Here is a 13,680-nt window from a genome sequence, read left to right on the forward strand (position 1 = left end):
CTCCTAATGTTACTCTGAATCACCACAGCAGCGGATTCGTCCCGCTAAGACAAGGAGGCATTGCGCACATCACCTGCACATGCCATATTTCAGCAAGCCTACCCGACACAGGTGCCAAGGAGACACAGAAGGGTGTAAAATTTGGATGAAGATCCAACCTGAAACTGCTCAGGAAAAGAAAATGGACCTTCTCATTCTCTGACAATGACACTCTCTAGAAGGGCCCATTTCCTCCCAACCGACCCCACTGCACTCACTCAGGTTCTGCGATAACGTGCTACGAGCTCTCAGACCTCACGCATGTGCGCTCTCTGTGTGCCAGACCTGCCCCTATCACGCAGGCACACACCTCGGACCTGTCTCAGCGTAAGGGCCCTGCCTCTCCCACATGGTCTCTGCAGCTGCTCCGCAGCAAGACCATGAGCAGTCACACAGTGAGAACTTGTCTGAGAGGATCTCCCTGTTTCCCTCCAGAGGAATCTGTCCCCTTACGTACAGCTAGAATACGGCGGTCTCCTCCTTCTCTGACTGACTGGCACTCTGAAGGAACGAAGCTCTGTCCCTTGGGCACTAAGGAAGCAGGACCTGGCCCGCCCTGAACAACAAGGTCAGCACATACATGCTCGTGAGGAAAAAGTAAAGATGTAGATACTTGCCTGGTGTTTAATAGCATCATACAATAATTGCCTTCCAGGAGGGCTATCAAAATCCCCAACAATCCAAAAAGTCACTGGCCTAATAAAAGAATCATCTGTAGAAAAACAAAACGACACACTGAGTTGGCGGGAGAAAGCACATTCTACGTTTCAATACTGTGATTAAGCCAAATAATTTCTGAAAATCATGCAAAAAATAAGAAAAGTACAAGTTTAAAAAAGATACAAAAAGCAAAAGCAGTAAAATCTTGATAGTAGAACAAATGCAGGGTCTCTTCCATGTGGCTTAATTACAAATTAGGGACATGCACTTGTTAGTCCTACTGGGGTGTGGGCATCTGTTAGCATATACAACAAAAAAGAACCTTTGAACATGTGGGTAACATATTATAGCCTTTAATAATATTAATTTGTAACTTTCTGAAATGCACTTCTTTGCAAACATTTATACAGAATTTATCTGAACCAATAAATTATCCACTGTTACCCACAGGTTCCAGAAACATCCCAATAAAGGGTCAATAAATTCTGAATTACAACAGTGCCTGAAATATGATGATTAAGAAACAGAACATTCTAAAGTTTAAAGTTACCATAGATTTCCTTGGAGGACATCCCTGGGCAAAAGTAAAGCAAAAAAAGTAGAAAAAAAGAAAATGTCATTTCTACAATTACTGCCTACCATCAGAGTCAATTTTTAAATGCCTAACAAGCTCTATGCTCTTTCTGCTCCTCAGTCCCACTGGTGCTCAGGTCAGCACTGCCCGTTCTCAGAATGTTTCCTGAGGAATCAAAGGGAGCGATGCCTGTACTGACATACATCTAGGAAACCAGACTTTCTCTCTGGGAGGTTACCGGGGGGACAGAAGCAGCTGCCTTGACTGACAGTCAGTGCTCTGAAAGGGTAATAAGTGTGACAGGGAAAAGCATCTGTCTGCCATAAAAGGATATCACTTCACATTAGTCTAAATAAATAACTACATAAAAATCAGTTTTAAAACTTATAAAAGTATTTCTAGAACCAAATTTATCTTTAAAAAATTAATCCAATACTGTCACTTAAGAGACAAGTCAAACCAATTTCCAATCCATCAACCCATTAACATCATAAATGTTTTCCCTTTTTGAACCATGAAAAATGTTTCCTTTTGACTTTAATATCTAGTTTAAAATTTATAGACAACATTAAAATTTTCAAACATATATAAAGATTTATATTTTAAACAGTTATTTTCTATACTCAAATTATTAGAAGTCATTAATAAAATAAATTATGACATCTCCGGACAGATACTAATGACTGAAGTTTTGCAAATACTGAAACAAGTGTTGCATCCAAGATGAGCCTAGAATATATTACCTTTCTTTGTCAGATAGTTCATACTATTGGCTATAGCAGCAGTCTTGCTTTGAGAATCCAAGGCAGAAAATCTTGCATAATCATCCACAAAAAAGTTATCTGAAAAAAAATTTTAGTATAATTAATAAATTATAATTAATATGCCTAAAGTGAACCTAATGTTAATTTCAACTGATAATCTGACATGTCCATAATACAAGTTTTTTAAAAATATGTTTTTATTGTTTTTTTAGAGAGGAAGGGAGAGACAGAAACATCAATGTGAGAGAGAAACATCAATCAGCTGCCTCCTGCACACCTCCTACTGGGGATCGATCCCACAACCTGAGCATGTGCCCTGACCAGGAATTGAACCGGGATCTCTCAGTCCATGGGATGACACTCCATCCACTGAGCCACACTGGCAGGGCCATAATATAAGTTTTATAAATATGCATGAGTCAAATACTTTGCTTCATGTTTATTGACCAACTTTACAATTCTACTGACCCCTATTCCATTAATCACATTTTAAGGCACAAAGTTAATAAAAATGCACACATCTCACACAACTCTCATTCAGTTATGTGTCATTTTAATGGTTTAAATTTATTCTATCCCACTTCTATCACTTTACAACTAGAGAATGATCTCGTAAAGATGCCCCCTTAACCTCATCTCTCCCTTCCAGTGTTCATCCACCATAATGAGCTCTTCCTTAAATTATTTGGGCGGGGGGAAGAATGGGAGGAAAAAATACTTTAAAATTCTCATTTTGATGTTTTCATGTGTCATAAAATAGTATATTTTTAGCCTTAACAAAAATAAAAGGTCATTTGCAGATATATACTTTCTCTGATTAGTGCCTATGGGCAATGCTCTTAATAATCATTTCCCCTTCAGATTACTCTTGCTAAAATTCCAGTTTCAGCAAGTCACTCCCTTGCTCTAAACTCCCGAGTAATTTCTCCCTACCTACAGAATGGTCTCCAGCCTGGTATCATAAACCCTCTACCTCCAGCAATGTCCCCAATCTCATGCATTATTGACCCCAACACGAATGGCATTCTTTTTTTTTTTATCCTCACTTGAGGACATTTTTTCCATTTTTTGTTCAGATAGAGTGGGAGGGAGAGAGAGGAAGAGAAAAAGAGAGAGAAACATCAATGTGAAAGGGACACATCAAGAGGCTGCCACCCGCACGACCAACCAGGGCCGGGGACAAACTACAACCAAGGTACGTGCTCTTAGGGGAACTGAACCCGGGTCACTCTGGACCACAGGCCGATGCTCTAACCGCTGAGCCAAACTGGCCAGGGCACGAATGCCATTCTTTTCTCACTATCCTCCAAGCACATCTTACTTGCCATCCGCCCATCTATCTGTCCATCCACCCACTCACCCATCTATACTTTCATTCAACAGAACACACTAAGGGCCTACAATCCTTTCAGTCAATATTTTAGTAAAGGAAAGCAATGAATGGTAAATAAGACAGACATTAGTATTCTCTACAAGGTTTGGGACAGCACAGGCCAAGAGCAGCGCAGGTGATGGAGCCACGAGCACTGTGTCGAGAGGAGGCCAGCGGCCCTTTCACAGACAGCTCCAAGTGCTCGCCAGGGACTGCAGCTCTGCCTCTGAGGACCAGCACTGTTTCACAGCTGATACCCACAGCACCCAATCAAGAGAGGTATCCAAACACAGAACTATTTCTATGCTCCTTATTCGTGAGTACTCCAAAGATAACTACTGACAGTGTAATTTAAAATGATGAAAACAACAAAAACTCAGCATAAAGACTCACAACACTGTTAGCCTTGCTCTATTAAAACTTCTGGTGAAAAGCTAAAACCTAATGTAAAGAAACAATGTAGTTCCCATTCTGATTACTTTCTTTTTTAAATACAAGGATATATGTGCATTTTCCTCTGCTGAAAAGACATTCAGTTTCAAGTTAGAAGATGGCTGCCATAAAGTAACAACCAAAAATTGACCTACATATTCATTATTCTCAACAACGACAAACACAGTTGGTTTTGACTTCACCAGGACACACATCTTCTCCTCCAGGGAGATGTCCTGGGCAGTGATGATGGCTCCCCGTGTTTCCAGCAGTTTGCCAGAGTGGCCTTCAGCACCTCACAGGAAGGCAAAAGGAATCAACCGCACCCGGGCTTAACATATCTACGTCTTGAAAGATATTCTTGTGGTAACAACCTAGTATTCATCAACTAAAGAATAATAGGCAAAATATGGACTATCTAAACTGTGGAATGTTAGCCATAAAAAGGAACAAAATACTACTGACACCTGCTTCGACATGGATGAACCTGAGGAGCATCATGCTAAGTGAAAGCAGCCAGTCACAAAAACTCCCCATTATAGGAAATATCCAGAATAGAAAAATCCACAGAAACAGAAACTAGATTAGTGGTTGCTGGAGGACAGGAGAAGGGAGAAATGGAAAGTGACCACTAACGGGTACATCGATTCTTTTTGGGGTGATAATAATGTTCTAAAATAAGACAGTGGTAATGATCACTTGACTTTCAAAATACACTAAAATGTGTACACTTTAAAAGATTTGGTTTTATGGTATGACACTATTTCTCAATGAAGCTTTATTTTTTAGAAGGTCATTCCTATGTTCTCAGAGAAAAGCTACATAAGATATTTGTTGACATTATTGCTGACTGATTCGAGAATGATGAAGAAAGGACAGTTGCTTAAACTCTTTGCAATTAAGAAAGTCAGTAATACAGGTCACTTTTCTCATGTAAGCGTGTTTAGTTGGTAATTAAAAGGCACTGAGTATTTGTCCAAGTTTACAAGGATTCATCCAGGAAGAATGTCTCTCCTTTTACAGGATACTCTTGTGAATGTAGAAGCTCGTATGATAAACTCAAGGTGCAATGAGTTTAAACATAAAACTGTGTCACAACCTCAGGTTATCTTCTGAACACCACAATCTAATAAGTGCAAAGCCTCTGAAAGACAAATCCAAAACAGCCCAAAGTTGTTCCTGAAATACTCCTTACTGGTTGCTGTTAAATCCAGGTATTCTCGCTCAGCTGTCAAAATCCTGGAATTGATTCGTGGAACAACATTCGGCTGATTCATAATATACTCTACCACATCTTGATCGTGGGATAGTTCACCCTACAAAAAAAAATTTTTAAAAGAAACAGGGTGTGTGTTGGATGAATATGAAACAACTCTAATCAAGAATAATTTATTAGAAACTAAGAAATCATTAACTTTATATTATCTTCTCAGGTATCGGTAATAGCTAAAGACAGAAGTTACCACATTCCAGGTCCCTGTTATGGCCAAGCACAGCTTGGTGTCTTATATACAGTACAAAGGAGGCATTACTGGTCCAGCTTAAAGATCAGGAAGCTGTGGCAGAGAAGGTTAAAGAGCTAACTCATAGTCACAGAGTCAATGGAAGTGAGTATGAAACACAAACCCAGGTTTATTTTCTCTCCCCACATACACTGGGATTCCCCAGAAATAAGCAAGCTCTTCAGATTAGTGAAGAGTTAACACAAGCATAATCTACTATGAGATCTGCCCAGTGTTGGCTTCTCTTAAAGAAGAAAGCCACCTGCATTCTCTGAAGCAGTTACTATACTGTAATAAAAATCACCCAAGTTTTTTTCAATCTCAGACATCCAAGCAACCCTCCATTTCCAGAATCACAATTACAGTGGGGTGAAAGAGAAATCATTTACTATTCTTCCCTTCTGTACCTCTTATATTATAGAAATACCTGTACGACTAACTCTTGAAAAATACAGGTTTGAACTACACAGGTCCACCAGGGTCCACTGATACATGACTTTTTTTCCTCAATTAGTATTATAAATGTATTTTATCTTCCCTATGATTTTCTTAACATTTTTCTCTAGTTTATATAAGAATAGAGTATAATACATATAAAATACAAAATATGTGTTGATCAACTTTTTATGTTATCAGTAAGGCTTCCAGTCACCAATAATAAGCTTAGTAGGTAAGTTTTAGGGATAAAGTTATATGCAAATTTTTTACTGCATGGTGGGTTGTCACCCCAACCACTGAATTGCTCAAGGGTCAACTATAGTTTGTTGTAAAAAATAAGAAAGATAGAAGAGGGGAAGGGAAGAAAGAAAGGTAAGGTATTTCAAGTAGGAAAAACGCAGAGTTCCACACCTAGACAGAATTTTGAATGTCAAAAATGAAAGGGAATCCTGAAAGATCCTGAAATCAACCAAAGAGAAGATCTTGAAAACAGGGTGAAAGAAGACATTCATCACATAGGCCAGATCCTGAATCAGATTAACAGTTGATTTCTCAAGAGAAACCAGAGAACAACAGGCAATGGAATTACATATTCAAAGTGCTGAAAAGAAAAGGCAGTCAACCAAGAATTCCATATCCAGGTATATTATCATTTAAAAATGAAGGGCAGCCCCGGCCAGTTTGGCTCAGCGGTTAGAGCGTCGGCCTGCGGTCCGGAGAGACCCGGGTTCGGTTCCCGCTAAGGGCACGTACTTCGGTTGCAGTTTGTCCCCGGCCCTGGTTGGTCGTGCGGGTGGCAGCCTCGATGTGTCCCTTCACGTCGATGTTTCTCACTCTCTCTCCCTTCCTCTCTCTCCCTCCCACTCTATCTGTACAAAAAATGGAAGAAAAAATATCCTCGGGTGAGGATAAAAAAAATAAAAATAAAAATGAAGGGCAAATAAATACATTTCCAGATAAAGAAAAATGAAGAGAATTTTTCACTCTCAGACCTAACCTATAATAAATACTAAGAGATTCCTTCTAAAATGAAAGAACTCAAGACAATAATTAAGATCCACATAAAAAATTGAGAGCACAAGTAAAGGGAACCACACAGGTAAATATAAAGAGTATAAACACATTTTGGGTGTTGCAACTCTTTTCTACCTCACGTAAAATTATAAAAGGGAACAGTTGTAAATCGATGCCAGTGGGCACACAATGTGGAAAGATGGAATCTGTACGACAACAACATCATGAAGGAGGGGCTAAGTAAAGCTGCAGAAAAACAAAGCTTCCTGTACTACTGACATAAAAAATTTAACAATCATACAAACACTATATAACCACCATAACAAAGTGGTTAAGGAATTCAAATTTAGGTCAACACAACACTCCCTATTAATAAATAAAGGATAGCCCTGGCTGGTTTGGCTCAGCGGTTAGAGCATCAGCCCATGGACTGAGGGGTAAGGGGTTCAGTTCCCAGTGAAGGGCATGTACCTGGGCTGCAGGTTCAATCCCCAGCCCAGGTTGGGGTCCTCAGGGAGGCAACCAATCCATGTGTTTCTCATATATCAATGTTTCTCGCTCTACCTTCCCCCCCCACCCTGCCCACATCCCTTCCACTCTATCTGGAAAAAAAGAAATCAATGAAAAAATAATACTCAGGTATGAGGATTATAAACAAACAAACAAATAAATAAAACCACATGGTTGCCCTGGCCGGTTTGGCTCAGCGGTTGGAGTGTCGGCCTGCGGTACAGAGAGACCCGGGTTCGGTTCCCGCTAAGGGCACGTACCTCGGTTGCGGTTTGTCCCCGGCCCTGGTTGGTCGTGCGAGTGGCAGCCACTCGATGTGTCCCTTCACATCGATGTTTCTCTCTCTCTCTCCCTCCCGCTCTATCTGAACAAAAAATGGAAGAATGTCCTCGGGTGAGGATAAAAAAACAAAACAAAACACATGGTTGCCCAGCAAACAAACAAACAAATAAATAAATAAATAAAACCACATAGTGGCCCAGCCAGTGTAGAACAGTGGTTGAACATCAACCCATGGGGCACACGCTCAGGTTGTGGGCCCAAACCCAGTGGGCAGCATGCAGGAGGTAGCCAATCAATGTTCTCTCTCATCAATGTTTTCATCTATCTCCTCTCTCCCTTCCTCTCAAATTTCAATAGAGGAAAAAAAAAAAAAAACACACATAATCATCTTAATAAACAAAGAAAAAAAATTTGACAAAACCTAACACATTTTGATGATTTAAAAAACAATAAAAAAACTAAGAATAGCAGAAATGTTCATAAGCCAATAAAGGCAATCTGCAAAATGCCAATGGCTAGTAAAGAACTGAAAGCTTTGTGATCAGGAACAAAACAAGGATGATCAATTCAGAACACTACTAGAAGGCAGGCAATTAAAAAAGAAAAAAAGAAAGAAAAACAGGTAAAAAAAAAAAAAAAATCCCAACTAAAAGGAATCAAATCTCTCTCTAGTTAAAGATGACATACTGGCAAGACAAAAATATTTTCTATAGAGGAGGCATTAAAAAATCCACAAAATATTATTAGAACTAATAAACAAGTGATTACAACATATAAAATCAATATACAAAAATCAAAAGTATGTCTACTCACTTTAATGAACTATCCAAAACTTAAATTTAAAAAACAACTCCACTTACAATAACATCAAAAAGAATATAATATCGAAAAATAAATTTCAGAAAAACAGTGTAAACCTTCTTCATTAAAAACAATAAAACTCACTGAAATGAAATAATAAGACCGAAATAAATGATAGCACATACTCTGTTCATGGCTTAGAATCAGTATTGTTAACACATCAGTACTTCCCAAATATTCTATATTCTATACAAGTCCTATCAAAATCCCCTAGTCATTTGCTGCAGAAACTGACAAGCTTATCTTAAGATTCATAAGATAATGAAAGGAACACCAATAAGACAAACATCTTAAAAAACAAGAAAAAAATCCCCAAAGCTGGAAAATTCACTTGATTACAATAATAATCAAGATTATGAGATACTTACATAAGAAAATATATACAGATCAATAGAAAACAATAGAACGTCCAAAGATAAATCTATACATAGGTTGGCAATTTATTTTTGACAAAAGTACCATGAAAATTACTGAGCAGAGCACTCTTTTCGATAAATGGTGCTGATTTCTAGAAACACATAGTCTCCCAAAACTGAACCGGGAAGAGATAGAAAACTTGAACAGACCAATAACAACTAAGAAAATTGAATAGGTAACCAAGACTCTCCCAACAAACAAAAGCCCAGGCCTGGACGGCTTCACAGGGGAATTTTACCGAACATTCAAAGAAGAACTAATACCCATTCTCCTCAAACTATTTCAAAAAATTCAAGAAGAAGGAAGCCTTCCAAACTCGTTTTATGAGGCCAGCATAATTCTAATTCCAAAACCAGAATAAAACACTACAAAGAAAGAAAACTACAGGCAATATCCCTGATGAACATAGATGCCAAAATCCTGAACAAAATACTAGCAAATCGAATCCAGCAATACATCAAAAAAATTATGCACCATGACGAAGTGGGATTCATCCCAGGGATGCAAGGCTGGTACAATATTCACAAATCAATAAACGTGATACACCACATAAACAAAATGAAAGATAAAAATCATATGATCACATCAACAGACACTGAAAAAGCATTCGACAAAATCCAGCACCCATTTCTGATGACAATGCTCATCAATCTGGGAATAGAGGGATCATATCTCGACATAATAAAGGCCATATATGAAAGATCTACAGCCAACATCATACTCAATGGGCAAAAATTAAAAGCATTTCCCTTAAGAACAGGAACAAAGCAATGATGCCCACTTTCACCACTCTTATTTAACATAGTACTGGAAGTCTTAGCCACAGCAATCAGACAGGAGAAAAAAATAAAAGGGATCCAAATGGGAAAGGAGGAGGTGAAACGCATTATTCGCAGATGAAATGATACTATATATAGAAAACCCCAAAGACTCCATCAAAAATCTATTAGACTTAATAAATGACTTTGGCAAAGTAGCAGGATACAAAATTAACGTCAAGAAATCGATGGCACTGTTATACACCAATGATGAACTCACAGAAAGAGAAAGCAAAAAAACAATCCCATTTACCATCGCAGCAAAAAAATTAAGATACCTAGGAATAAACTTAACCAAAAAAAATAAAGGACCTATTCGCAGAAAACTACAGGTCATTGAAAAAAGAAATAGAGGAAGATATAAAAAAGTGGAAGCACATACCTTGTTCATGGATTGGAAGAATCAACATTAAAATGTCCATACTACCCAAAGCAATCTATACATTCAATGCAATCCCCATCAAAATACCAACGACATACTTCACAGAACTAGAACAAATACTTCAAAAGTTCATATGGAACCAAAAAAGACCTCATATAACCACAGCAATCTTGAAAAAGAAGAACAAAGTTGGAGGGATCACATTACCAGATTTCAGGTTATACTACAAAGCCATTGTTATCAAAACAGCCTGGTACTGGCACAAGAACAGGCATATAGACCAGAGGAACAGAACAGAGAACCCAAAAATGGACCCAAGGCAATATGCTCAATTAATATTTGACAAAGGTGGCAAGCATACAGTGGAGTAAAGACAGCCTCTTTAATAAATGGTGTTGGGAGAATTGGACAGCTACATGCAAAGAAATGAAACTAGACCATCAACTTACACCATACACAAGGATAAACTCAAAATGGATAAAAGACTTAAATGTGACTCATGAATCCATAAAAATCCTAGAAGAAAATGTAGGCAACAAAATTGCAGACATTATAGGCAGCAGAATTTTCACTGATACATCACCTAATGCAACAGAAACAAAGGAGAAAATGAACACATGGGACTACATCAAACTCAAAAGCTTCTGCACAGCAAAAGATACAATCATCAAAATGGAAAGGCAACCCACTGTATGTGAGAATATAATTGCCAATGATATATCAGATAAGGGGTTAATTTCCAATATATATAGAGTGCTCGTACAACTCAACAAAAGGAAGACAAAGAACCCCATTAAAAAATGGGCAGAAGAACTAAATAGACAACTCTCCAAACAGGACATACAAATGGCTAAGAGACATATGAAGAAATGCTCATCATCACTAATCATCAGAGAGATGCAAATTAAAACAACCATGAGGTATCACCTCACACCTGTCAGAATGGCCGCCATCAACAAATCATCAAACAACAAGTGTTGGTGAGGGTGTGGAGAAAAGGGGACTCTAGCACACTGATGGTGGGAATGCAGACTGGTGCAGCCACTATGGAAAACAATATGGTGTTACCTCAAAAAATTAAAAATTGAACTTCCATTTGACCCAGTGATCCCACTTCTAGGAATATATCCTAAGAAGCCTGAAACACCAATCAGAAAGAATATAAGTACCCCCATGTTCATACGAGCACTATTTACAATAACTAAGATCTGGAATCAGCCTAAATGTCCATCAGTAGACGAATGGATAAAAAAGATGTGGTACATATACACAACGGAGTACTATGCAGCTGTAAAGAAAGAAAGATATCTTATCCTTTGAGACGACATGGAGGTACCAGGAAAGTATTATCCTAAGTGAAACAAGCCAAGCAAAGAAAGACAAATATCACACGATCTCACTTATTTGTGGAATATATTGAACATAACAGTCTGAGGAATGGGGTAGTCCCAGATAGGTGAAGTGGGGTTCAGACTGACAATCCCCTGAAGAGGGGGTGGGGGGGAGAAATAAACCACAGAACTTATATGCATGTATGTATGAACAATGGACATGGACAATAAAGGTGGGGACTGGGAGGGAGGAGGGAATCAGTGGGGGGAAAAGGAGTAACATCTGTAGCAAAAATAAATTAATTAATTTTTTTAAAAATGGTGCTGAGACAGCTGATACAAAAGCTAACTGAAAATGGATCAAAGAATTAAATGTTAAGAGAAAAAACTATAAAATGCCCAGAAGGAAAGAAATATAGGCATAAATATGTGTGACCTAGGATTAAGCAATAGTTTCTTATATATGATTCAAATAGCACAAGCAACAAAATAAAAATAGCAAATTGGATTTAATCCAAATTAAAAACATTTGAGCTTTAAAAGACACCACCAAACAGTGAAAAGACAAATCATAAAATGAGAAAATAATACAAATGATTAGTACCCAGAATACAGAAACAGCTCTTGCAACTCAAAAATAACAGAACAAATAACTCAATTAAACACGAGCAAATAATATGAATAGACATTTCTGCCAAGAAAATACAGGCCGTATTGAGGAGACGGACATCACGTGCTGGCTGAGGTGCAGGAAGTGGAACCTGCGCACTCTGCCAGCACGGATGTCTCCTGGGGCAGCTGCTTCGGAGCCAGTCTGGCCTTTCCTCAAACTGTTCAAACAAGCAGGCAATTCCACTGCTAGATGTGCCAAGACAGCCTGGGTACGAGTGTTCCAGCAGCATCCCTATCACAGCAGCCAAAAGGGAAACTCCCCGAATACGCCGTCAGCTGAGAAGGGAGAAAAGTGCTGAGTCCATCCGAGGAACTAGTTACCGCTCTGTCACAGACAGAGATGCAGCACTGACAAATATTCCAATGAGGACACCCTGAGAGCATTACACTGAGTGAAAGACAGCGGTCACAAAAGACCACATATTGTATAAACCCATTTCTATAAATGTCCTAAACAGGCGAATCCACAGAAAGGAGTCATGGTTGACAGGGGCAAGGTAAGGGAGAATGGACGTAACTGCTGCTGGGTGTGGGTTTATTTGGGAGTGATGACAATGTTCTGAAACTAGACAGAGGTATATACTCTAAAAACCAACAAACAGTCCACTTTAAAAGGTTGAGTTTTATAGCGTATGAGTTATATCTCAACAATAACTATATTTATGAAATATTTTAACCTTTTCTAAGTTAAAATTCCTTATAGTAGAACAAATATCTCCCAGAATGACTATCTTCTTAAGAATATTTAAAATAAAATTAAATCCTGAAACCAATGAAATTAGCTATTTCAAAAACAATGTACAGAAAGTCTCATGAATACTTCCATTATAGCAGAACTTGCTAGAAATCTGCAAACTACTAAAGACTAGTGTAAGGAAAACAGTGATACTTAAAGAATCGTACTGCCCACGACAAAACCGGTCTGTCTCAAAATCGGTCTCCAAACACAACACACCAGGTACACTGCTCGCTGGAAGGAGGTGGTGGTCTCCAGGATCTTGTGCATCGTGACGGTTTCCAGTTCGTCGGGGTCCAGCTGCTCCCTCTCCAAGGGCATCCCATTGAACAGAACGACGGGCAGGAGGCCGACTCCTGTCTGCTCATAGTAGCCTCTTGCTTCCTGAAACACAAGGGACCGCAAAGAGCATGTTTGTCCTCGTAAGACAAATGGAACAGAGCACATTTTTCATACACACAAATTCTACCCCCACCCCCCCCAAAAAAAACAGAAATATGGTACCCAAGAAATAACTAAAGAAACATCTTTGAAAACAAAATCACCAGTGATAGCGCAATTAATAGTCCACTGGATAAATGTGAGGCTAAATTACTGAGTTTTTATAAAAACATAAAACCTTGCAAATTAGAAGTAGTTTGGGGGTGGGGATTGGGGTAATTTTAAACAGCCCAAGCTACCAAACCTGAATTACACATATATAGTCAAAACTATACAACAGACCTGTCTGCAATGATGGACATATTCTATTTTTGCTGATGCAGTAGCCACTAACCACAAATGACCACTTGAAGAAATTAATTGATTTCCATTTTAAAGCCACATGTGACTAGAACCTGCCATATGGGCAGCACAACAACAGGCTGACATGAACTA

General features: G+C 38.6%; 1 protein-coding gene across 3 annotated transcripts in view; it reads right to left on the minus strand.

Annotated features, from left to right (window-relative positions):
• Positions 1-13,680, minus strand: part of UGGT1 (UDP-glucose glycoprotein glucosyltransferase 1) — a 147,818-nt gene that overhangs the window by 58,964 nt on the left and 75,174 nt on the right. For all 3 annotated transcript variants that reach the window (XM_036254953.1, XM_036254952.1, XM_036254954.1), the window contains exons 18-21: positions 13,024-13,188; positions 5,037-5,157; positions 2,017-2,115; positions 657-751 (exon numbers count right to left, since the gene is read on the minus strand). In XM_036254953.1, the coding sequence (XP_036110846.1) occupies positions 657-751; positions 2,017-2,115; positions 5,037-5,157; positions 13,024-13,188 (480 nt within the window). The remainder of the gene's footprint in view (positions 1-656; positions 752-2,016; positions 2,116-5,036; positions 5,158-13,023; positions 13,189-13,680) is intronic.

This window comes from Molossus molossus, unplaced genomic scaffold (assembly GCF_014108415.1).
Source record: "Molossus molossus isolate mMolMol1 unplaced genomic scaffold, mMolMol1.p scaffold_m16_p_11, whole genome shotgun sequence".
Taxonomy (NCBI): Eukaryota; Metazoa; Chordata; class Mammalia; order Chiroptera; family Molossidae; genus Molossus; species Molossus molossus.